Source organism: Canis lupus, unplaced genomic scaffold, assembly GCF_011100685.1.
Source record: "Canis lupus familiaris isolate Mischka breed German Shepherd unplaced genomic scaffold, alternate assembly UU_Cfam_GSD_1.0 chrUn_S1564H1752, whole genome shotgun sequence".
Classification (NCBI taxonomy): Eukaryota; Metazoa; Chordata; class Mammalia; order Carnivora; family Canidae; genus Canis; species Canis lupus.
This window is the reverse complement of record NW_023330404.1, coordinates 75,831-98,215: the sequence shown is the minus strand read 5'-3', so window position 1 is coordinate 98,215 and position 22,385 is coordinate 75,831. Positions and strand designations below refer to the sequence as shown.

General features: G+C 38.5%; 2 protein-coding genes and 1 pseudogene across 2 annotated transcripts; 1 reads left to right on the top strand and 2 right to left on the bottom strand.

Annotated features, from left to right (window-relative positions):
• Nucleotides 1-572: 572 nt before the first annotated feature.
• LOC119878378 lies at nt 573-1,594 on the top strand (annotated as a pseudogene).
• A 4,318-nt stretch (nt 1,595-5,912) lies between these two features.
• LOC119878377 (trace amine-associated receptor 5) lies at nt 5,913-6,926 on the bottom strand. The gene has a single exon (XM_038589004.1). It carries the CDS (start codon nt 6,924-6,926, stop codon nt 5,913-5,915), a length of 1,014 nt encoding a protein of 337 aa, XP_038444932.1.
• A 5,694-nt stretch (nt 6,927-12,620) lies between these two features.
• LOC119878376 (trace amine-associated receptor 4) lies at nt 12,621-13,960 on the bottom strand. Its single transcript, XM_038589003.1, has one exon. It carries the CDS (start codon nt 13,958-13,960, stop codon nt 12,914-12,916), a length of 1,047 nt encoding a protein of 348 aa, XP_038444931.1. The 3' UTR covers nt 12,621-12,913.
• Nucleotides 13,961-22,385: the final 8,425 nt, after the last annotated feature.

Genomic DNA, 22,385 nt, shown 5'->3' with positions numbered 1-22,385 from the left:
GGTTTCATACAGGGAATATAAGAAATAGTGAAAGGGATTATAGGGGAAAGGAGAGAAAATGAGTGGGAAATATCAGAGAGGGTGACAGAACATGAGAGACTCCTAACTCTGGGAAATGAACAAGGGGTAGTGGAAGGGGAGGTGGGTGAGGGGATGGGGTGATTGGGTGATGGGCATGGAGTGGGGACACTTGACAGGATGAGCACTGGGTGTTATACTATGTGTTGGCAAATCGAACTTCAATGAATAATATACCAAAAAAAGAAGGAAGGAAGGAAGGAAGGAAGGAAGGAAGGAAGGAAGGAAGGAAGGAAGGAAGGAAGGAAAAGGAAGAAAGACAAAGAAAGAAAGAATTTCCTGCATTAAAATCAGAAAGGATAAATTTCTAACTTTTGAAATTCTTTTAACTTCTTTTGATGATTAGAATGGAAAAAAGGATAGATTATAAGGCAATACTTAAAAGTAGTTGCTCAAATAGGCAGTTTTATTTTTTTTATAATTCTCAGAATTGGAAAACTTTATTTTTACCACAAGGAAGGACAGAAATTGGGACACATCAAACTGCAGAAACCATGATCAGCAATCTTTCCCACCCTGCTACTGTGCCGCTTTGTTATGAGAGTGTGAATGGATCTTGTGTGAGAACTTCCTACTTGCTTGGATCCAGGTTGATTCTGTACTCAGTGTTTCGTTTTGTATCTTTGCTAGCTGTGTTTGGAAACCCCCGGGTGGTGATTTCCATCCTGCATGTCAAACAGCTGCACTCTCCAACCAGTGTTATCCCCTCTCTGGCTTGTGCTGACTCTCTGGTGCGGGTGACGGTCATGTCCTTCATCAAGGTCAGGTCTGTGGACAGCTGCCAGTACTTTGGGCCAAGTTTCTGTACCTTCCACACGTGCTGCAAAGTGGCATTTTGCTACTCCTCTCTCTTCCACTTGTACTTCATCTCCATTGACAGGTACCTTCCTGTTACTGTCCCTCTGGTCTATCCCACCAAGTTCACGGTGACTGTGTCAGGGATATGCGTCAGCATCTCCTGGATCCTGCTCCTCATATACAGTGGTGCCATGTTCTACACAGGCATCTATGATGACGGGCTGGAGGAGTTAGTAAGTGCCCTCAGCTGTGTAGGAGGGTGTCAGACAGTTGTAAATCAAGACTGGGTGTTGATAGATTTTCTATTCTTTATACCTACCCTTGTTAATGATAATCCTCTATAGCAATATTTTTCTCGTGGCTAGACAACAGGCTAACAAGACTGAATATACTGGAGGGAAAACAGAATCATCATCAGATAGTTAGAAATCCAGAGTGGCCAAGAGGCAGAGAAAAGCTGCTAAAACCCTGGGTATCACGGTGGTAGCATTTATGACTTCACAGTTACCATAGAGTATTGACTTATTAATTGATGCCTAAATGAGCTTCATAACCCCTGCCTATTTTTATGAGATTTCCTTTTGGGGTGCTTACTATAACTCACCCATGAACCCTTTGATTTTACCCATGGTTCAGGAAAGCCATAAAAGTCACTGTGAGTGGCTGGGTTTTCAAGGACAGTTCAGCCACCGTGAATTTGTTCTCTGAACAAATGTAAACAAATGGGCTGAAGAAGTTAAAGAAATCTTTACAATTTCTGAATGAAATGAATTTTTGAAAATCAAACAAGACTATTCATGAGGAGAAAACACAATACCCTTCAAGTTTAATTAGGTAGATCAATGTTTTTCCAGTCATGTTAAATTGTGCACTTCCTTGTCACTTCTCCAAAGGCATGCACTTTCCTAATAAATGTTAAAATTTTATTTGAATTACTTCAGAACTCAGCCTATCCCATTTCTAAAAACACTTCCCTCCCTCATTTCTTTTAATTCACTGACTCTTCCCTTTGTTCTGGGATGTCACCTGAAAACATCTTTCGTCTTTGATACCCTTTCCTCTTGTCTTACAAAGCTTTTTACTCTCTCGCAACCTGTCAGATATTTCACCTGTGAATTGCCTTCGCAAGGTTCCTGCTTTCTGTTGCTTTTCTTAATTTCCCAAGGGAGGCTTTTGGGGGCAATTATTTGTATTGTGCCTAATGTCTGAGGAGAGAGATCTGAAATAATTATCTATAAATTGTGTGTAGAGTAACACAGACACCTTGTCTGATTCACACTCAAGACCTCTTGGGGGTTGAGGGTCATCTGCAAACATAAACACCATCCTGACCAGGCTGTTATCATTGCCAGACAAACTTCCATCCTAATTATGTCCTCCCCCAATGTGGGAAGCAGAAGCCATTGCACTTCCCTAAGTGATGATAGGATGATTATTTGTCTGTTCTTCTTACTACTAGTAGTACTACTACTATTCAAAACTGTGTTAATGGTCGGTACGGATAGCACTCATTGCTATGCTATTCTGTTCAAATACATTGAATATTGATTTTTCATTCAGGAAGAGTCTCCTTTGAATGAAGCCTCTAGTTCTTTCTTTTTCTGTGACAAAACTTAACTTCAACAGAAAATTTGCTACTTTTAGGAGACAAGTGGAATATACATCAATAAAAATATTCATGTATTCATCTTTCTTTTTTTACTTATAAAGCATGAACCACATGTTCACATTGTACCAAATCAGTGCTATATTATATAGAAATAGGTAATAGGCACATACTTTATCTTTAAGAATCTGTAACTCTGGCAAGAAGCAATGTTGTTTAACTGCGGAAAATTTTAAAAGGACAAACACCAGCTCAGCTAGATTAAGGTTAACATCAGCACTGACAAGTCATGTTGATATCAGAATGCCCTTGTATGATATGATAAAAATGACATGTATTTCTACAGTCTTTTTACCCAAAACTTATAGCCCCAGTGAAATAGTGAGAAAAACATCAAACAAACTAGTCATTGAGGACTATCCTACAAAATATCTGACCAGTGCTTCTCAAAACCATCAAGGTCATCAAAAATAAGGGGAGTAAAAGAAATTGTCAGGGTCTAGAGGACCCTAAGGAGACATAACAACTAAATGTAATGTAGCATCCTAACTGGGAAGCTGAGACAGAGAAAGGAGATAAGGGGAAATGAGGAAATCTGAATAATGTGTGGAGTTTTTAATGATACATTAATAATAATATTGTTATAATATCTTTATAATAATAATGTTGGTTCATTAATTTTAAGAAATGTATGACAATAGGAGAAATGGGCTGCAGGGTATAGGAATTTCTGTACTATCTTTGCAAATTTTCTGTAAATTTAAAACTATTCTAAAATAAAAAGTTTATTTTTAAAGATATAGGTACACAATTATGTGATGACAACAGGCATTGATCCTTATACTGACTCATTCATTGATCCATTTCACAAATATCTCTGAAGACTTGGCATTCTGAGTTCTGGGTTCAGAGTTTCAGGAATACAAAACAAAAAACTTAGAATATCTTGTAGAAAAAACCTGATATATTGACAATTATGGCTTGGGATTCACAGAGGTTTAAATGATAAGAGGTGTATTTGAGGAGCACAAAAGGGAGGAGATTGGCACCCCCATGGAAGATCATGTAGGCATACTAGAAGTAGCATTTATGCCGGGCTTTAAGAGATTAAGATTTTTTTGCAGGAAGGAAAGGAGGGAAAGGTATTTTTAGGCCGAAGGAATAGCTGACCAAAGAGACTGAGAAAGTACACAGAGTATTCAGAAAATATGGAGATAAAACAGCTAAACAATTACCAAGGGAATTGTCACCTCTTCCACCTTCCTAAGGTTGACATTCAAGCCTCTCCCTACAGCTTCCCAAGCATTCTCCATTTCAATGTAAAGACTTACCTCCATCCCTCTGCTCAGGTCTTGACTCCTCTAATTCTCATTATCTTCTGAGCCAACATTTACTAAATGGGGTTTTATCAGTCATCCTATAAAGTACTCTAGGGAAAAGAAGTTTCTGCATCAGCAATGTTTTGGAATTGCTACATATTATATCCTGCTCTTGGAGAATAACACGAGACATGACATAGTAAAGACTCTTGAGACATCCTGTTTCAACAAAAACCTGTCTAGCAACACTTAAATATGCATTTTTAAAAAATTATTTATGTGGAGTTCCACCTTGTGATACAGCTGAGTGTTCTTCTAAGACAGATAATGCTATCTATGTTCAGTGGAGTGGGAATAGGTGTGGATTTTATTCTAGGAAGAGGAAAGTAAGTTTTTTAGAGTGGTGACTGATTTATACTTTGCAAATTATATTTATTCTTGTATCTAAGGCACAGTGTTCCTTGATGTCTCAAAATTGTATATGTTAGGATGAATCTTAATTTATAATTTTTTTCATTTAACTATGTGATAATACTTGAGTTAATTGAAAAAGAAAGAATAATTACTCCCAAAGAAAAATTAAGCATTAAAAATACATTGAAAGGGATCCCTGGGTGGCGCAGCGGTTTGGCGCCTGCCTTTGGCCCAGGGCGCGATCCTGGAGACCGGGGATCGAATCCCACGTCGGGCTCCCGGTGCATGGAGCCTGCTTCTCCCTCTGCCTGTGTCTCTGCGTCTCTCTCTCTCTCTCTCTGTGACTATCATAAATAAATAAAAATTTTTAAAAAAATTTAAAAAAAATACATTGAAAAATGTTTACAATAAATATTTTTTTAATTAAGAAAAACAGTAAAGCCAATTTATCTCTCTAGCCAGAAAGAAAGAATGAAATGAAATAAATTTGCTTCAGCAAACTTCAATGACAAAATAAAACATTACTTTTTTGGATTGATTGGTTTATGTTTGTATCTATAGTACATTTATTTGTACTTCAGAGACCTCAAATTAATTTACAAGTAAGTTTTCCAAATAAGCAATTATCAATTTGAAAAATATTCAGTGAGAAATGTGGGAGTTTCTAGAGACCTGTAGGAAAAGATTTAGGAAGAAGACAGAACCAAAATGTACATAGAAGATGTCAGTACCTTTACTGGTAATAGCCTATAAGAAATACTTGGTTCAAAGTGGAACAAGAATGTGGCATAGGTACTTGTTTTTCCAAAGAAAATCATATACTAGTGTCCCGGGAAAGACAGTAGGTCTAATTTATGTGATTTTTTTTTAAAGGAAGAAATATTATAATGGAATGATGTGGATCATTACCACTTTACAAAATATTCCACTATTTCCAAGTTTCAATTATTAAAGAAAAGGAATAAAGCAACCACAAAAAATTATTAAAGAAAAGGAAGAAAATATTCCTTCAAGAATATAGTACATTTAGTCAGTAATCATTGAAATGGATGAAGCCGGCTTAAAATCCTGTTTAGTGGTGGGGTTCCAAGGAGACAGGCATTCTAAAGGGAACATTTTGAAAAAGAAATAGTCTAAACACTTGACTATGATTATGAAAAGTGATGTGAAATTAAGATTCAAACAACATTTCCCAACGTTAAATTGTACAATATTTGAGCTTCAGGATACCTTAGAGAACAAACATTGTGAAATCCTGATTTTCTAGCTGGAGCTCTGTTAGATGGGGAGGAATTCAAAGACTGCCAAAATAGCGTCACCCAACACTGCCAGTTGGCAGAACAAGGAGGAGAATTCAGAAATCCCGACCTCATGCTCTTTTCTCTCCACCTCTGTATCTCCTCCGTCTCAAGGAAGTTATAAACAAGGAACTGAATATTTTCACAGAATTTTAACTTATCCAACAAATATCTGGTTGATTTAATTTTCTCCTTGTCCTAAATTCTACTATAGAAACATTCAATAAAAAGAGTGCTATATTTCTTTCTGACTTAATAAATTGTTTTTTTTCTCCACCACTTAACCCATGGTGCCTAAAAAGCATGCCCACAAACTCATGACACAACACAGCCCACTGCCACAGCACGACTCATCCTTCCTGCAAAGACCTACCCCTTTCCTGCATTCAGTTGAAGAAGTCATTCTTGGTACAAATCAATAGTGGGTGTCCGAGGTGAGAAGATCTCCTGACTCAGGCAGAGTTTCAGTGCCTTTCTGAACCACCGGTAGGAAAAGACATAGATGATAGGGTTGCAGGCTGAGTTGAAATAAGCAAACCAGATAAAGATGTCAAAAACCAGTGGTGGTGTGATGAAGTTAAGGAGGCTGTCAACCAGAGTGTCAATGGTGAAGGGAAGCCAGCACAAGAGGTATATGCCCACAGCGATGCCCAGGGTCTTGGCAGCTTTTCTTTCACGTTTGGCAGCCCCAGCCAGGTTTTTGCTCAAGGTGCTGATCTGCTGAGCCTGCTTAGTAGCAACCACAAAAATCTTCACATACAAGCTGATCATGATGAGGCAGGGGAAAAAGAACATAGGAAAATTTAACCAGCCCCAAAACTTATTGAATAGCAGCTGGCAACTGCCCACACAAGGCATCTCTTCCAGCCACTGACTGAGCCCATTTTCTACCACATCTGTGTAGAGGAAGAAGGCAGTGTAAGCCGCTGGAATCCCCCACCCTGCCAGGATGTACCTGACAGCCACCCTGACTGTGAACTTGGAAGGATAGATCAGGGGCTCACAGATGGCACAGTGGCGGTCAATGGAAATGAAACAGAGATGAAAGATGGAGGTGAGACAGAAGAGGGTGTCCAGGTAGGTATGCAGGCGGCAGAGGAAGTCTCCAAAGAACCAGCAGCTCTCCACTGAGCGAATGGTACTGAGGGGCAGCACCAGCAGACCCAGAAACATGTCAGCCAGGGCCAGGGAAAGCAGCAAGAAGTTGGTGGGAGTGTGAAGCACTTTGAAGTAGGACACAGCAAACACCACAAACAAATTTCCCAGGACTGTAATCAGCATGCCTACTGCACAGGCCATGTAGATGGCCAACTGGATGTCCAGAGGATGGACTGTCCTGGGGCAAGACCCATTCACCTGGTAGCAGAAAGTGGTGGGGCGTTCTTCAGAACCTTGGCTGAGGACAGTGTCCATTTATGGTTTCTACTCTTCGTCTCTCTCTCTGGGAACTGACCACCTGTCTCACTGGGGGCGGGGTGGGGGGAGATAAAGAGGAGAAACTGAAGGACAGTTTGGAACCAAGTACAATTTCCTTGGCTACTGAATCAAATGTGCTTTGAAAATCAGTGCAGCATGGGACTTATGGTCTCATAAGAGTCACTTCTCTACTACCTCTGGTTTGTCTGATTGGGCATTTCTGAAATTAGCATAGACTGTATCTTTAAGGAAAAAGAAGAGCACAGGCTAAACGTTCCCTCAAAAACAAAGCAGGCGATGTTACAGCAGGTACTACACAATTTATTGAGAGCACGTCTCTTCTATTTTGTTAAGTTCACCTATGGTCAAACGTATGAATCTGAACCAAGGGAAGAATTAGCTCTTTGCAACAAATCATTACTTGGAGAAGGAGTAACTTCTGATTCCTCCTTTCAAAAATTAAATAAATTTTTTAAAAAATTAAATAAATTGACAGTGAATAAATAGATTAAGCATTTTAATTACATGTCAACTCTTCTAAAGAAAATAATTCAAAATATAAATAATTAAAAGAGTAGAGAATGACCCAATTTCAGTTTTGCATGTTACACAATTTTTAAGGAGAACACACATTGTTTATACATTTCGAAAGAACTATCTGATATGATATGAAAAAGTATTCTATATATCTTAACAGTCACCTGTGACATTTTAAACAGGTTCTAATGAATTGAATTCAACATTTCTAAGCTACTTACAGAGGTAAGAATTAGAGTCACTTCATCAGAAGAAGCCGTTCCTATAGCCAGTGAGCATAGATATGTAGAATTCTCTCCGATCAGCAAAGATGACAGATGTGCAATCAGTTAATGATCTTACACTCCAAATAGAAACTAGTCCTCAGTGTGGTATCCGTATGAGGGCTGGAGGAGCACCTAGGGACCTAGTTTGCACTATTCACAAATCTCAGTAGTTTGAGGCTCCTACTCAGGACAGGATCATTTATCCTGCCAATTAATTAAAGATGAAAATTGAAGACACTGGTTTTATATATCCTTTTGTTTAATTTTATTTTCAATGAGTTCCATATATTCCTTCTGTTTTGGGATTATTCATGTACATTTCTTTCAAGAAAATAGTTGAGAATAATTAATTATAAGCTCTTTGGTTTGTGCCCCCCACACTGAATTCATCATGGTGTTTTTTGTTTTGTTTTGTTTTTAAGTTCTATGCTTTGTGTTGGTTAAAGAAATCCCAGTAGATGAGGATCCCTGGGTGGCTCAGTGGTTTGGCACCTGCCTTCGGCTCAGGGCATGATCCTAGAGTCCCAGGATGGAGTCCCACATCAGGCTCCCTGCATGGAGCCTGCTTCTTCCTCTGCCTGAGTCTCTGCCTCTCTCTCTCCCTCTCTCTCTCTGTCTCTCATGAATAAATAAAATCTTGAAAAAAAAAAAAAAGAAATCCCAGTAGATGAAACAGTGTCCTGAACACAGCAGAGTTAGATTCTGGTTCTGTTACTGCCTGGGTCATCACTTATCCTCTTCATGCCTCTGTCTCCCCATTGGTGAGAGTACCTACAATTAGACTTATATGTCCATGTTTTACATGGATATTATCAAGGAAAATAACATATTCAATCATATTCTGCTCTCTCTAATTTTTGGTACCAAACCTCTAGAGGATTGAACACCTCTTTATGGCCTTGAAGAGATCATTGTATAATGTAAGTCAAACTGATGTTGCAAAAATAACATAATTCTAAAGGTGACAAGAGATTATATCTGCCAGTGTGGCCTTTAGTAGATGGTGTAAAGGCCAAAAAAAAAAAAAAAAAAAAAAAAGAAGGAAAGAAAATGGAAAAAAATGAAGGAGGTTGGCAGGCATTTCCACCTTCTCTACAAAGTCTGGGCTAAACCCAGTGGTGACTGCTAGAAACATGCCTTGTATCAAGTCCATGTGCATGGAAATAGATTTCTGACTCCAGAGCTTAATAATCAGACCAGAAAGGATCCTGGATTGTCACATACCATGACACCCCTCAGTTTATAATAACACTAAAGCCACTAGCCTAGGCTATAAGGCAGAAATATTAATGTTTTCCCCCCAAAGCAATGTCAGACTACTTTGAAATAAACTATTAGTGTCGGTTCAGGAGATAGAAAAGCTATTAGGAGATATTCTCAAAAAAGAAAAAATCTAGTCCATGATCCCCAAGGAACCCTCAAATGCTCATCAATATTTGGGACAGGCAGTCAGTAAGTTTTTAAGAATTGGCTCTATTCATATTTGTAGTCTGAAACAGCAATCACACTGATCACTAAGGTCTAAGGAAGTGAGGGCTTTTTTTTTTTTTTTTTTTTTTTTTTCAGAAAGAATAGTAAAAACAATTCCCTTGAAGATACAAATAAAGAAGCATTTCAGATCTTGATTAGGGAATATAAGATTTCTAGTTTTTAGTAGCTCCTCTGCAATCCAAAGATCAACTAAATGCATACGAAAGGGAAAACCTAGATTAGCAGTAGATGAGGTAAAAAGCATGAACTTTACCAAGAATTAGACCTGGTTTTGAATCTTGTAATATTGGAAAATTGCATGATCTCTTAAAGAAACAAGGATTTATGCTAGAGATTAGAGGGAGTGCTAAAATCAGATATTTCAGTGGTTGGAAGTAGCTCAATCTAATCACATTCCTTTGACCTAAAATGAGGACAGTCTTCTTTACATCCCAAGCTGGGCAAAATATTCCTCCTCCACATTCCTATTGCTTATTGTGCCTGGCTCTATCACAGGACAAATTACCATGTACTGTAATTGAGTGGCTATGTCTCTCCTGTTAGACTATATGCCCCTTGAAACCAGAATTTCAATTTTATTCATCTCTAAACCAAAAACACTCAGAAGTAGCTCTTGGCACATAGTAGATGCTCAGCAGTGAATATTTATTGAACTGAGTGGTTTTCAATACAGAGCAAAGTGTCTATGGCAGCCACCATCCTCTTGAGATAATGGCTGCTCTATTCAACCTAGATATGTTCTGGAAAGAAGAGCACTGGATTTGGAATAATAATGGAATGATTCACTTTTCCTCAAACTAGCTGTATGTCAACAGATAAATGAGTATGTACTGAGTGAATGGCTGCCCTTCCTGTTCAGTCCCTAGGCTCAAGCAGTTCAAATAGCCTTGCTGAATCCTTAAAGAGAGAGGAAGACCCATTATGGAAAGCCGATTGCAAAACGCTCCTGCCATCATGCACTGCTTTATCTACTGCCCCATCAGACCCAGAGAGGGTCTAACTTTGCCTAAAGCCTCAGAAACTCCTCCTGCTTCTTTGGTTCTTCAAAAGGAAGCAGTATCTTAGCCTCTGGAATGTTACCTTCAGGATTAGGGGCAGAGGAAATCTCCCCCTAAAGGACTGAATTACTGTAATCATTAAAGAATAAACCAATACTCTACTAAGCATCTCAAAACCTAATTTCAATTTCAATTCCTGTTCTTTGACAACAATAATTTGGTGAAACATCTCAAGACCAAATTTGCTATATTCAAATGACTAAATTACAAGCAGAAGCCCCAGGAAGCTCTTGATATTCAATAGAACACAGGCATACAGAGAGTATTGGGGATTCTCAACCTAATAGAGATGTTATTAAATGTGTTTGGAGTAATGAGTCATTCCTAATAGTTAGTCCACAGTGAGAATAGAGTCAAAAAAAACAAAAAGGTTCACAACAGCATTTAGGATATACATATAATAAACTTTAGAAACTTCAACCATATACGTATGTATGTATGTATGTATATGAACATTAGAAACCTTAAAGAGTAAGATGTCCTGCCTGGAAGTTAATGTCTCTTGGCCAGGTCAAAGAATGAAGACGGTATGGCTAACCAAACATTCTGATATTATTATAAGAATCACTGTAATAAAATGCACTTATCATTAAAACCTATGCTGATGGTAACAAGTTTTCTCCTTAAAACCTACCAGTGTCTGAAAGTTACATTTTGCAAAGTAACCTTACCTCCTACAAAAGTAAGCAAAGGTTATAAATAAATTGCATTGGCCACATATGAACAGTTATAAGTTTGTAGATATATTCTATTTGGCTGGAAAAGTCCTTTCATTGAATATCTCCATTTAAGAAATTTCCAACCTGTCAATCTATGAGATAGTTAACAATATTTTTACATGACCAAACCTTTCTATAAAACACTTCCACTATTGAGGTATTAGGAAAGGGAAGGGAAAATCTGATTTCTATTCTCTCAGGAAGCTCACTATATGAGCATGAAAGCTGTATTTTGAATATTGCAAGTGTTTCTGAGTCAATAAGCCATTTTCCACTATATGCCTTTGCTAGTGGGGTGTGCATAGAGGGATGATGCTAGATACGTTGAGTTTGAGATCTTAATGGAACATTCAAAAAAATATTTCACTGGTAGTAAGAAATGAGGGACTCAAAGTTGGAAGAAACGATACAGCTGAAAAGAAATATATTTAAAAGAAATCTAGACAGACATAGACATGGATGCTGTGAGCTTAGCTAAGGTTAAAACAAGTTTCTCAACCATGGACTCTATTGAAGTTTGGGGCCAGATAATCCTTTAATGTTGTAGCTGTCTGTGCAGCTCCAACTGTGCAGCAGTTGGAGACTGTTTAGCAGCATTCCTTACCTCTACCCTCTCAATGTCAGTAGTCCTCCCTCCCTGGTTGTGAAAACCAAAAATGTCTCCAAACATTGCCACATGTCCACAAGGAGCAAAACTGTCCCTGGTTGAAAACTACCAGGTTAGAGAGATGAAGAGATGGTGTGAAGGATGAAAAGAAGATTGTAACAAAACAAGTTTATGGGATAGAAGGAAGAAAAAGACATGAAGAGAGATTTGAGGCATTAAGTATTATCCTAAAACTCTGGGATAGGGCAGGAACTTAAGTTTGTGAATGAAGCTCGGTGAATAATTACTATGTACACACAGAAACCCAAATATGTGGCAATACCACCTATATGTATATACACAGGCCATATATATATATACACACACACACTCATATACATATATACATATAGATATACATATACACACACACAGTTATATATTGGGAGAAAGAAAGAATATATTCCCAAACTCTTTATTTATTCTTCTTATTCAATAAGACATTTCAATTTTATCAAAATATTACAAAACTCACATCAATTCTTTTTGAAAGAGGTTAAAGTCAGAACACAAAAAATGAAAGTAGTTGCGCTTGTCTGCTTTCTTCTCCCCTTCCACATCACTCACATGCTCAATAATCCAGGTTCCCAGTGTTCTCAAGCTCTCTCCCCCACTCTTCTAAGATACAATAACAGTGATCTTTTTTTAAAAGATTTTATTATTTATTTATTTATTTGACAGAAAGAGAGAAAGAGAGCACAAGCAGGTGTGGCAGGCAGAGGCAGAGGGAGAAGCAGGCTCTCTGCTGAGAAAAGAGCCTGATGCAGGTCGGGGCTCGATCCCAGGACCCTGGGATCATGACCTGAACTAAAAGGCAGATGCTTAACCAACTGAGCCACCTAGGTGCCCCAGATATAACAATTATCTTAAGAAAGATTTAGATAAACTTGGTGTGGCTGTAAATAAGTGTGACAACCAACTGTGTCTCTTCTTCTGATGTGTATAAGAAAAAAAAAAAAAAGAGGATCCCCCATTGGGTTTAAGCCAAAAGAATGAAATTCTAAATCCCTGATTTTGTAAATTCAGGAATTAGTAGGCCATGCGACAGAGTTTCTTTTTATTGGAGGTGCCTTCCCCAGAACTCCAGAAACCAACCACTTTGGTAGCTCTGGTACACCCAGAAGGTTAGATCTATTGCTCCTACTTAAGTGTCCATAACACCAACTGGAGGAATCTCCTTACCCAGTAAGTTCATGGCCCTACTTTTGGGAAAAGATCATCCAAGATTCCCTACTAGGAAAGAATCTTGGAGAATGGAGAACATTGCCTAAGTATCTGCAGGATATAGGTTTAGGGTAGAAGAGTCAGGGTGGAAGATTGTTCCAGTGACAATCATCCTCAATGCTTTTCGAAACCAGGGATAAAACATGCCATATATAATGGGATTGAAAGTGGAATTGAAATAACCCAGCCAGAGGAAGACATTGTACAAATCTTCAGGAGTTGTAAAATTAATGAAAGGGTCTATGATTGTCAAGACAAAAAAGGGCAGCCAGCACAACACAAACACTCCCATGACTATGCTTAATGTCTTGGTGGCCTTGCTTTCTGTTTTGGATGATACTTTCATTTTGCTTTCTGACCCAGCTTGTCTCTTGATAGGACCCATGCCAATTTGCCTAGCATGCTTCCTAGCTACTGTGAAAATGTGTACATAAATCCCCACCATTACAGTTCCAGGGAGAAAGAAGGCTATAAAGGAAGCCAGCACCCCCCAGAGTTTATTAAATATCAATATACACAAACCTGTGCAGTCAATGGCTGCAACAAAGTCCTCTGTACCAATTAGGTTTAACTCTGAGAATACCAGGCCAAAGGCAAAAAAGATGGGAATAGACCAACTGATGAGCAGAAAGACCTCTATTACAGGGATGGTAATTTTGATGACATAATGCAAAGGGTCACAGACAGCATAGTAGCGATCCACTGAGATGAAGCAGAGGTGAAAAATAGAGGTGGTACAGAGCATGATGTCACAGCAGCTGTGGACTTTGCAGAAGAGGTCTCCAAAATACCAGCAAGACTCAATGGACCTGACCATACTGAAAGGCATGACCACACAGCTCAACAAAAAGTCAGTGGTGGCCATGGATAGGATCAGAAAGTTGGTAGGATGCTGGAGCTGTTTGAAGTGGGCAATGGAAATTATCACAACCAGGTTGCCCAACATGGTCATCACTATAGCACCAATCATGACAATATACATGGTACACACACTCAGCATAGACCTCATATTTCTAGGGCATGAATTGTTGACCAAGGCAAAGCAAAATTGTAGTTCTGGAGGGTTGTAAATGTCAGGTGAATTCATCATCTTTGTCCTGTGGATACTATTAGTCTTTTGCAAAAGTACTATGCTTCTCTCCTTTCTGTGAAAGAAAGAGGAAAAACAATAAAAAATTGTTGGTTGGCAATTTTTCAGAAAGGCCCCGCTAGCTGCATATCCGATCCCAAATCGAACTCCCTATCTACCAGAAGCATTGCTTCTCAAATATTAATGTACATAGGAATCACCTAGTGATCTTTTTAAAACACAGATTCTGATTCTGGAATGGAGGTTGAGAGTCTGCATTTCTTATTGGCTCTTGGGAGATGCCAATACTATCAATCTAAGGAATGCCTCTTAACTAGGAAGAGATTAAAAGCAACTAAATGAATATTGTCACCCAATGTCTGAGTAACCCAGTTAAAACCACCTAAGTGACCCAGGTAAGTGCCCATGTTCTGATTGCACTAATATGTAGTCCTTACTCAGGATTCCAGATCTATAGACACATCAAGACTTTTGTCTGTTCCACTTACATTAACCAGTTTGCTGATAAAAGCCAGGAATAACTAGGATTATTGAATAACCAGGATTTATGAAACCATCATTTAGTGTTTAGCTCAAACAATAATAACAATCTAAAAATTGTGTTTTTTCTCCCCGTTAACTTCTCTTGTGGGTATTTGCAAATGCTCTGGATCCCATTGCTTGACACATCTACTCAATTTAAGAAACATTTCTCTTTCCAATGTGAACAATATAGTTTTTAGAATTTAGAGCAATTTATGGTAAACTAAAAATGTGCTAAAGCCTACAAACTTATATACACGAGTAATCTAAAAAATAGGGAAGGGGATGCCGAAATGATAGATTCTGTAAATCTCATAGGTTATCTCCTTCCATTTAGCAACTGCATCCATGAATTTGAATTTAAGTTGAGGTCTCCTTGTCCATAGATTGCAAGGCTAATATTGGTAACAAATTGGACACACAGACGTGCTCACTGTGTAAACTGTCACTTTACATAATTTATGCTGTTGACCTAAAAATGTGAAAATAATGAGACTGACTCACCCAGAGTATGACTGAAGTTTGATTTGTTTTTCCAATGCCAGAATTGGATGTGTGACTCTGATGACCAAGAACAAACGTTACTGAGCTATAAGGCCAGGTTGAAGAAGTGGACTTTGGCTTGAGAAGAATACATTAAATAAGAATGCAATAACTTTGAAAATATTGACAGTACTTGCTACTATAGCTCAATAATTTTTTCCAATGTGTATTATTTGAAATGTTAACATTATGACACATTTTATTTGCTCTAGACATAATAACTTAATGTCTCAGATTACCATTTTTCTTTAGATATGTTTTATCTAATCATACACTTATCCAATCAAATATTATGCGATGGAGTTGAACTTGAGAAACCAAAACATAGGGAGAAGTAAGAGGTAAGAAGGACAAAAACTTATTCAAGTCCCATTTAAATTGGATTATCGATTTTGGAACACACGGTACAAATAATTTCACTACTTAATCACTTTAGCCATAAAATACTGAATATAATGAAATCTTAAACACCAAATTAACTTTCTTAATAAATTAACTTTATTCTGATTTTTATTTTCTTTATTTTTGTGACTTTAAATTTTTTAATTCTTTAAAAAATTATCTTTAAAGGTGGATAACAGGTATCACAAAATTACTTAAGCATTTGTCACTGTACATCCACAGACACAGCATTCCTTATAAAAAAATATACACCCTTCACTAGTTGATGGTATAATTTGGAGAGTCTGAAGTTTCATTTTTGAAAACTTAATGCCTGAAAGAATTGGTATAACTTTCTAGGTTTGCAAAGTGAGTATCATTGATTTCATCTTATTTATTTTGTGTGGGAGGAAACAAAGTATAAAACAGCTGCCTGAATGAAATAGCATCATCTAAAGATTGTGCTGCAAGGTTACATATATCAGGTAAGTGTTTAAACATTTAAGTGTTATAATAAGACTAAAAGAATAATGCATACGTTTACTTAAAAAGTTATTACAGAGGTGAATTGTGAAGGTAATGTCAAAGGTAATAATACTTTTAAGTTCTTGGCCACAAATCACAAAAGCAAGTAAACAAATGCCTACATGGCTGCTGGTCTACTGCTTCCTTAAACAAGGAAATTGTCATGAAATCAAGCACAGTTGGGTTTTGTTTGTTATTTAAAACTGTAACAAAATAGATTCCTTTACTTTGAAGATTCACCTTCAAAAAAGATACAATCATTTTTAATAAGATTAAACAAAGTTAAATCTACTATGACATCTCACTTTTATTAGAGAATATTATCACATGTGTATGATATATATATATTTCTTGATTTTTAACAATAACATTTCCAGATGCCAAATGAATGACAACATTGTAAACAATCACCAGATATAAGCATAGGAAATTGCTAGTTATTTTTGCTAGGAAGTAATAAGAAACAGTTGCAAACAACTCTGGAGAATTCCTTAAGGGAAAAGATAACCTAATAAGGAAAAGATAACCTAGTAAGGAAATAGACACAAGGACTCTGAAAGAATGATTTCCCCAGCACTGCAAAGAAAAAATGGAAAAGGACCTACATAATAATTTTCCCTAGTCATTAAATACTAATTAAATATTAATATATTTGCATTTCTCTCAAATAAGAGGGAAAATATCCATCAAGGTCAATAATGTATTGTAAATAAAGTGGAAATTTTAGGAAGGACATAACATACCTGCTTTACCAGGCATGATTTTTCTTCTCTTAGCTGGTGACATACCTCAGCTGTTTTACCTCTGAGACTATTTCTGCGGAAAAAAAAAAAAAAAAAGTTTTTATCTTATTTTGATGTATCTCACTCACACAGTAGTTTCTCCCATAAGGGCACTTACTTGTGAAGTATATTCAAGAAAGAAGAGCTGTGGGTCCTCTTATCATTGCCTCTTTAGAATCTCTGTGTTTTTTTTTTTAAGTATCGAGATATATTTTTTAGATCAGTATTTTAAGTTTGGTTCCTTTCAATGTGCAATCAATAAATAAATATATCTAATTTTTTTCCTTCTTTTATTATATTTTTCTCTGGCTCACCAGAATTTGTCTCATTAGGTAATTTGGAGCTAAAATCATTGAGAGATGAATTATCTGTTGTACTAAGGTTTCTTACTGTGCAACTGGGCATCGTGCCTCATGGCTCTCCTCTTTGCTGATACCGACCAGGAAAGGCACGTAGGCCCAAGCTCTTCTGGGTAGACTCTCAGCAGGCTAAGCTGTCATCAGTACATATCCACAGAATATGCCTCCTGAGACTGCATTACCTACTTTTGTCCTACTTTGGATGGGTGTGCCCTTTAACAAGATTCAATGTGCTACCAGCAAAGCGATTACAGCAGATCACCAGAGAATTGGCTCTTGGGGAGTGAATCAGTTTGTGCGGTTTTCCCTTTGACTTCAAAGAAACAGCATGGACTAGCTTCACAGAAGGCCAAAGCGGAGAAAAATGAAAGGGAAGGAGAGACAAGGAAGGAAGAAGGAAGAGTAAGGAAGGAAAAATAATGAGTTAAAATCCAAAAAAAATGCTCACTCCACTTATTACCAAATGATAGAAAAAAGTTTAATCCCTAGTGAAAATTTGACTCATTTATACCCTTTCCTTTTACTGCCATCCACAGTTCAGTGATATTCACACTGCACTGAAATCCATAATTTTCCATATGAAGGTCTCAGCCAAACAAAAGTAAGAAGAACCATGTTTCAAACCAACCAAATGAAAAGTGAAAACTCCCAGCACCATGTAGGTGTCATGTGATCCCTGGGGGAAAGTGTTTCTATTAGGCTACCTCAGTTCTGAACACTAAGCTTCAGCTTGTTTACATTGATAATTTTGTCATCCATCAGGGACACAGAACTGTTATATCTAAATACTCAATGCTTTAGACAGCATCAGAGCTTAAGTATTTATATTTAAAAAAAAAGAATAAAATTATTTGTATTTAAATTAACTAGTAAAAACTAACTTTATTTCATCCTCTGAGGATTTTTCTTTATAAAATGAAAAGCCTCAGCAAATAGGGATGGTTAAAAGAGGTTGGGTTTTCTTTTAATGCTTATCTGGGTTTATAAAACTTCTCTTTCTAAGCTTCTTCCTAGACGGACCACCAGTAACTATAGTATATTTTTATAAATTTTCATTGTATCAGGCCGGGTCCTGTCAGGAGAGTAGAAAGGAAAATTGTTATTTTAACCAAAAGAAATTAATCATGAAATTTTCTTAAGAGATATTGGAGGATGTGTGACCTCTTAATGGCTTTAAGAGTTTGTCCAGTCTCAAGCTGAGGCTCCAATGCTTCAATGGTGTTTGACTCAACAAAATTATTTAGCATGAAGATAACTCCTCAGTGAGCTTCCGAGCTGATAAAGCATAAAGTACAGGCTTGGCTGACTTGGCTGCTGCAGTCAGATTCTGAGCTGTCTGACCAATGGTCACAGCTCTTCTGGGGCTCTACAGAGGGTAAAAGGACTTTTAGAGCACCAGGACTTAATTATTACTAAAAGAACTTAGTTTGCAAAAGGAAAAACAATGACCTTAGGAAGATTTTTTTCTTTCCTTGGCATTAATTTACCAGTAAACCACTCTCAGCTGTTCATCCCCGAAGATGCATAGAATAGTATAGGACAAAGCATAAATAAGAATAAATTAAAATAAAAGAAATAAGAATGAAGTAATAAAGAATAAAATAAAGATCAAAGATTAAAGTAAAAAAACAAAAGGAGGGAAGGAAAGGAGAGAAGGAGGGAAAGGCAGACAATTAATAGATACAAACAGCACACTTGAATTTTCAACAGGATTCTCTTCATACACTAAAAAAGTAACATATCTAAATTAAACACAAAATTTAAATGGATCAGGCTAGGTATATTATACCTGAGAAGCTTTGCGAAATATGTGTTCATTTGCCTTTATGTTTTCTTCTCTTTCTTCTTATGTTTCTTTTCTAGGATTCAAATTTCTAGAGCACAGGATTTGATTCCAGTTTATCACTGTGTCTGTTCTGGATCCCTCTGGTTAGGCATCAATAACTATGCATTGTGCTCAGTCACAGAAGGAGGAGTGATATACTGTAATCGTTGAAATGCGATAAAACAAATATCACAAAGCTAACAACTAAGGTATTTACTGATATCCAATGATGAATATACATGTGCTTACATGGATATTTATTGCAGCATGACTTGTTACAGCAGAAATCAGAAACAGTAGGGATCCAGTTAAATAAATTATGATATTTCCAAATAATGGAATATTTTCAGACTTTTTGAACAATTAGGCAAAACTGTTCCCCAGTATAGAATGACTCCCTAAGATGTGTACTAAGTGAAAGAACTAAGTGGCAGAACAGCATGTATAGATATTTTGCATTTTTTTTAAATTGTGAGAGAACAATATGTACATTTATGATTATTTGTGGAGATGCCTGTGTATGTCCAGAAAGATATGTAGGAAAGAGATTGCCTCTAAAAAAAAGAGGTCTATAAGATGAAAGGACAAAGACTAGAGGGAAATTTATTTTTTTAATGTACAGACCTTGGTTCCTTTTGCACTTTTTAATATGCATGCATTCCTTTAAAAAATAGATTTTTAAACAAGCTTTTCTTTATTTTATTTTTATATATGTCATTCAAACTATTAATTAGAACTTTATCTAGCTGTATGCAGGGTTTAAAAACCCTTATAACTTGGGACACCTGGGTGGCTCAGTGGTTGAACGTCTGCCTTCGGCTCAGATCGTGATCCCAGGGTCATGGGATCGAGTATCGCATCAGGCTCCCTACAAAGAGCCTGCTTTTCCCTCTGCCTATGTCTGTCTTTCTCTGTGTCTCTAATGAATAAGTAAATAAAAGTCTTTAAAAAAATACTCTTATAACTCATGCGCATGAGGCTCCGAATTAGTTATAGAATGCTGTCATCCAAATTCATAGTATTAGTATAATCTATGTTCAGTTTAAAAGTAATCTTTGTAAATTTGCCATTTTCAGTATTTGTAATATTTAAGAGAATTTAGCAGATTAGTAACTTTATCACCATAGCTTTGTAATTCCCACTTAAAATGTGTTATTATTTTTTTCTGTTACATTCTTAAAAGTTTTTTTTATTGTAGTACACATACCCAGTAAGTGCACAAATATCAAGCATACAGCTTATGAGTTTTTAAATGCATATAGACCTAGCCGTAATCCAGAAGAGACATAGAATATTTCCAGCATGTGGGGATCCCTGGGTGGCTCAGCAGATTTAACACTTGCTTTTGGCCCCGGGGCATGATCCTGGAGTACCAGGATCGAGTCCTGCATCGGGCTCCCTGCATCTCCCTCTGCCTGTCTCTGCCTCTCTCTCTCTCTGTGTCTCTCATTGATAAATAAATAAGGGGGGAGGAGCAAGATGGCGGAGGAGTAGGGTCTCCAAATCACCTGTCTCCACCAAACTACCTAGAAAACCTTCAAATTATCCTGAAAATCTATGAATTCGGCCTGAGATTCAAAGAGAGACCAGCTGGAATGCTACAGTGAGAAGAGTTCGCGCATCTATCAAGGTAGGAAGACGGGGAAAAAGAAATAAAGGAACAAAGGCCTCCAAGGGGGAGGGGCCCCGCGAGGAGCCGGGCTGAGGCCGGGGCGAGTGTCCCCAGGACAGGAGAGCCCCGTCCCGGAGACGCAGGAGCTGCACCGACCTTCCCGGGCGGAAAGGGGCTCGCGGGGAGTTGGAGCAGGACCCAGGAGGGCGGGGATGCCCTCGGGCTCCCCGGGACAGTAACAGCAACTGCGCGCCCAGGAGAGTGCGCCGAGCTCCCTAAGGGCTGCAGCGCGCACGGCGGGACCCGGCGGGACCCGGAGCAGCTGAAGGGGCTCGGGCGGCGGCTCCGCGGAGGGGGCTGCGCGGCCCCGGGAGCAGCTCGGAGGGGCTCGGGCAGAAGAAGAGGCTCCGTGCGGAGGGGGCTGCGCGGTTCCAGGAGCAGCTCGGAGGGGCTCGGGCGGCAGCTCCGCGGAGGGGGTTGCGCGGCCCGGGAGCGCGAATCCACCAGCGCAGGCTCCGGAGCACAGGGCGCCGGGACACAGCCCAGGATCCGGCCTCCCCGGGGACAGGCAGAGGCTGGGAGGGCCCAGGACCGCAAGGACGCTCCTGCCCCAGCTGAGCAGATCAGCGGCCCCGCCCCGGAGCCTCCAGGCCCTGCAGACGGAGTTCCTGCCGGAGCTGAATCCGGGTTTCCAGAGCTGCCCCGCCACTGGGGCTGTTCCTCCTGCGGCCTCACGGGGTAAACAACCCCCACCGAGCCCTGCACCAGGCAGGGGCACAGCAGCTCCCCCAACTGCTAACACCTGAAAATCAGCACAGCAGGCCCCTCCCCCAGAACACCAGCTAGACTGACAACTTCCAGGAGAAGCCAAGGGACTTAAAGTACACAGAATCAGAAGATACTCCCCGGTGGTTCTTTTTTTGTTTGTTTGTTTTTGTTTTTGTTTTTGTTTTTGTTTTTGTTTTGTTTTGCTTTTTGATTTGTTTCCTTCCCCCACCCCCTTTTTTTCTCCTTTCTTTTTCTTTCTCTTTTTCTTCTTTTTTTTTTTTTTTTTCGTTTTTTTTTCTTTTTCTTCCCTTTTTTTTTCTCTTTCTCTTTTCTTTCCTTCTTTCTCTCCTCTCTTTTTCTCTTTTTCCCAATACAACTTGCTTTTGGCCACTCTGCACTGAGCAAAATGACTAGAAGGAAAACCTCACCTCAAAAGAAAGAATCAGAAACAGTCCTCTCTCCCACAGAGTTACAAAATCTGGATTACAATTCAATGTCAGAAAGCCAATTCAGAAGCACTATTATACAGCTACTGGTGGCTCTAGAAAAAAGTATAAAGGACTCAAGAGACTTCATGACTGCAGAATTTAGAGCTAATCAGGCAGAAATTAAAAACCAATTGAATGAGATGCAATCCAAACTAGAAGTCCTAACGACGAGGGTTAACGAGGTGGAAGAACGAGTGAGTGACCTAGAAGACAAGTTGACAGCAAAGAGGGAAACTGAGGAAAAAAGAGACAAACAATTAAAAGACCATGAAGATAGATTAAGGGAAATAAACGACAGCCTGAGGAAGAAAAACCTACGTTTAATTGGGGTTCCCGAGGGCGCCGAAAGGGACAGAGGGCCAGAATATGTATTTGAACAAATTCTAGCTGAAAACTTTCCTAATCTGGGAAGGGAAACAGGCATTCAGATCCAGGAAATAGAGAGATCCCCCCCTAAAATCAATAAAAACCGTTCAACACCTCGACATTTAATTGTGAAGCTTGCAAATTCCAAAGATAAGGAGAAGATCCTTAAAGCAGCAAGAGACAAGAAATCCCTGACTTTTATGGGGAGGAGTATTAGGGTAACAGCAGACCTATCCACAGAGACCTGGCAGGCC

Excerpts from the sequence above, each read along its gene's own strand:
- LOC119878377 (XM_038589004.1), bottom strand. The coding sequence starts at position 6,926 with ATGGACACTGTCCTCAGCCAAGGTTCTGAAGAACGCCCCACCACTTTC.
- LOC119878376 (XM_038589003.1), bottom strand. The coding sequence starts at position 13,960 with ATGATGAATTCACCTGACATTTACAACCCTCCAGAACTACAATTTTGC.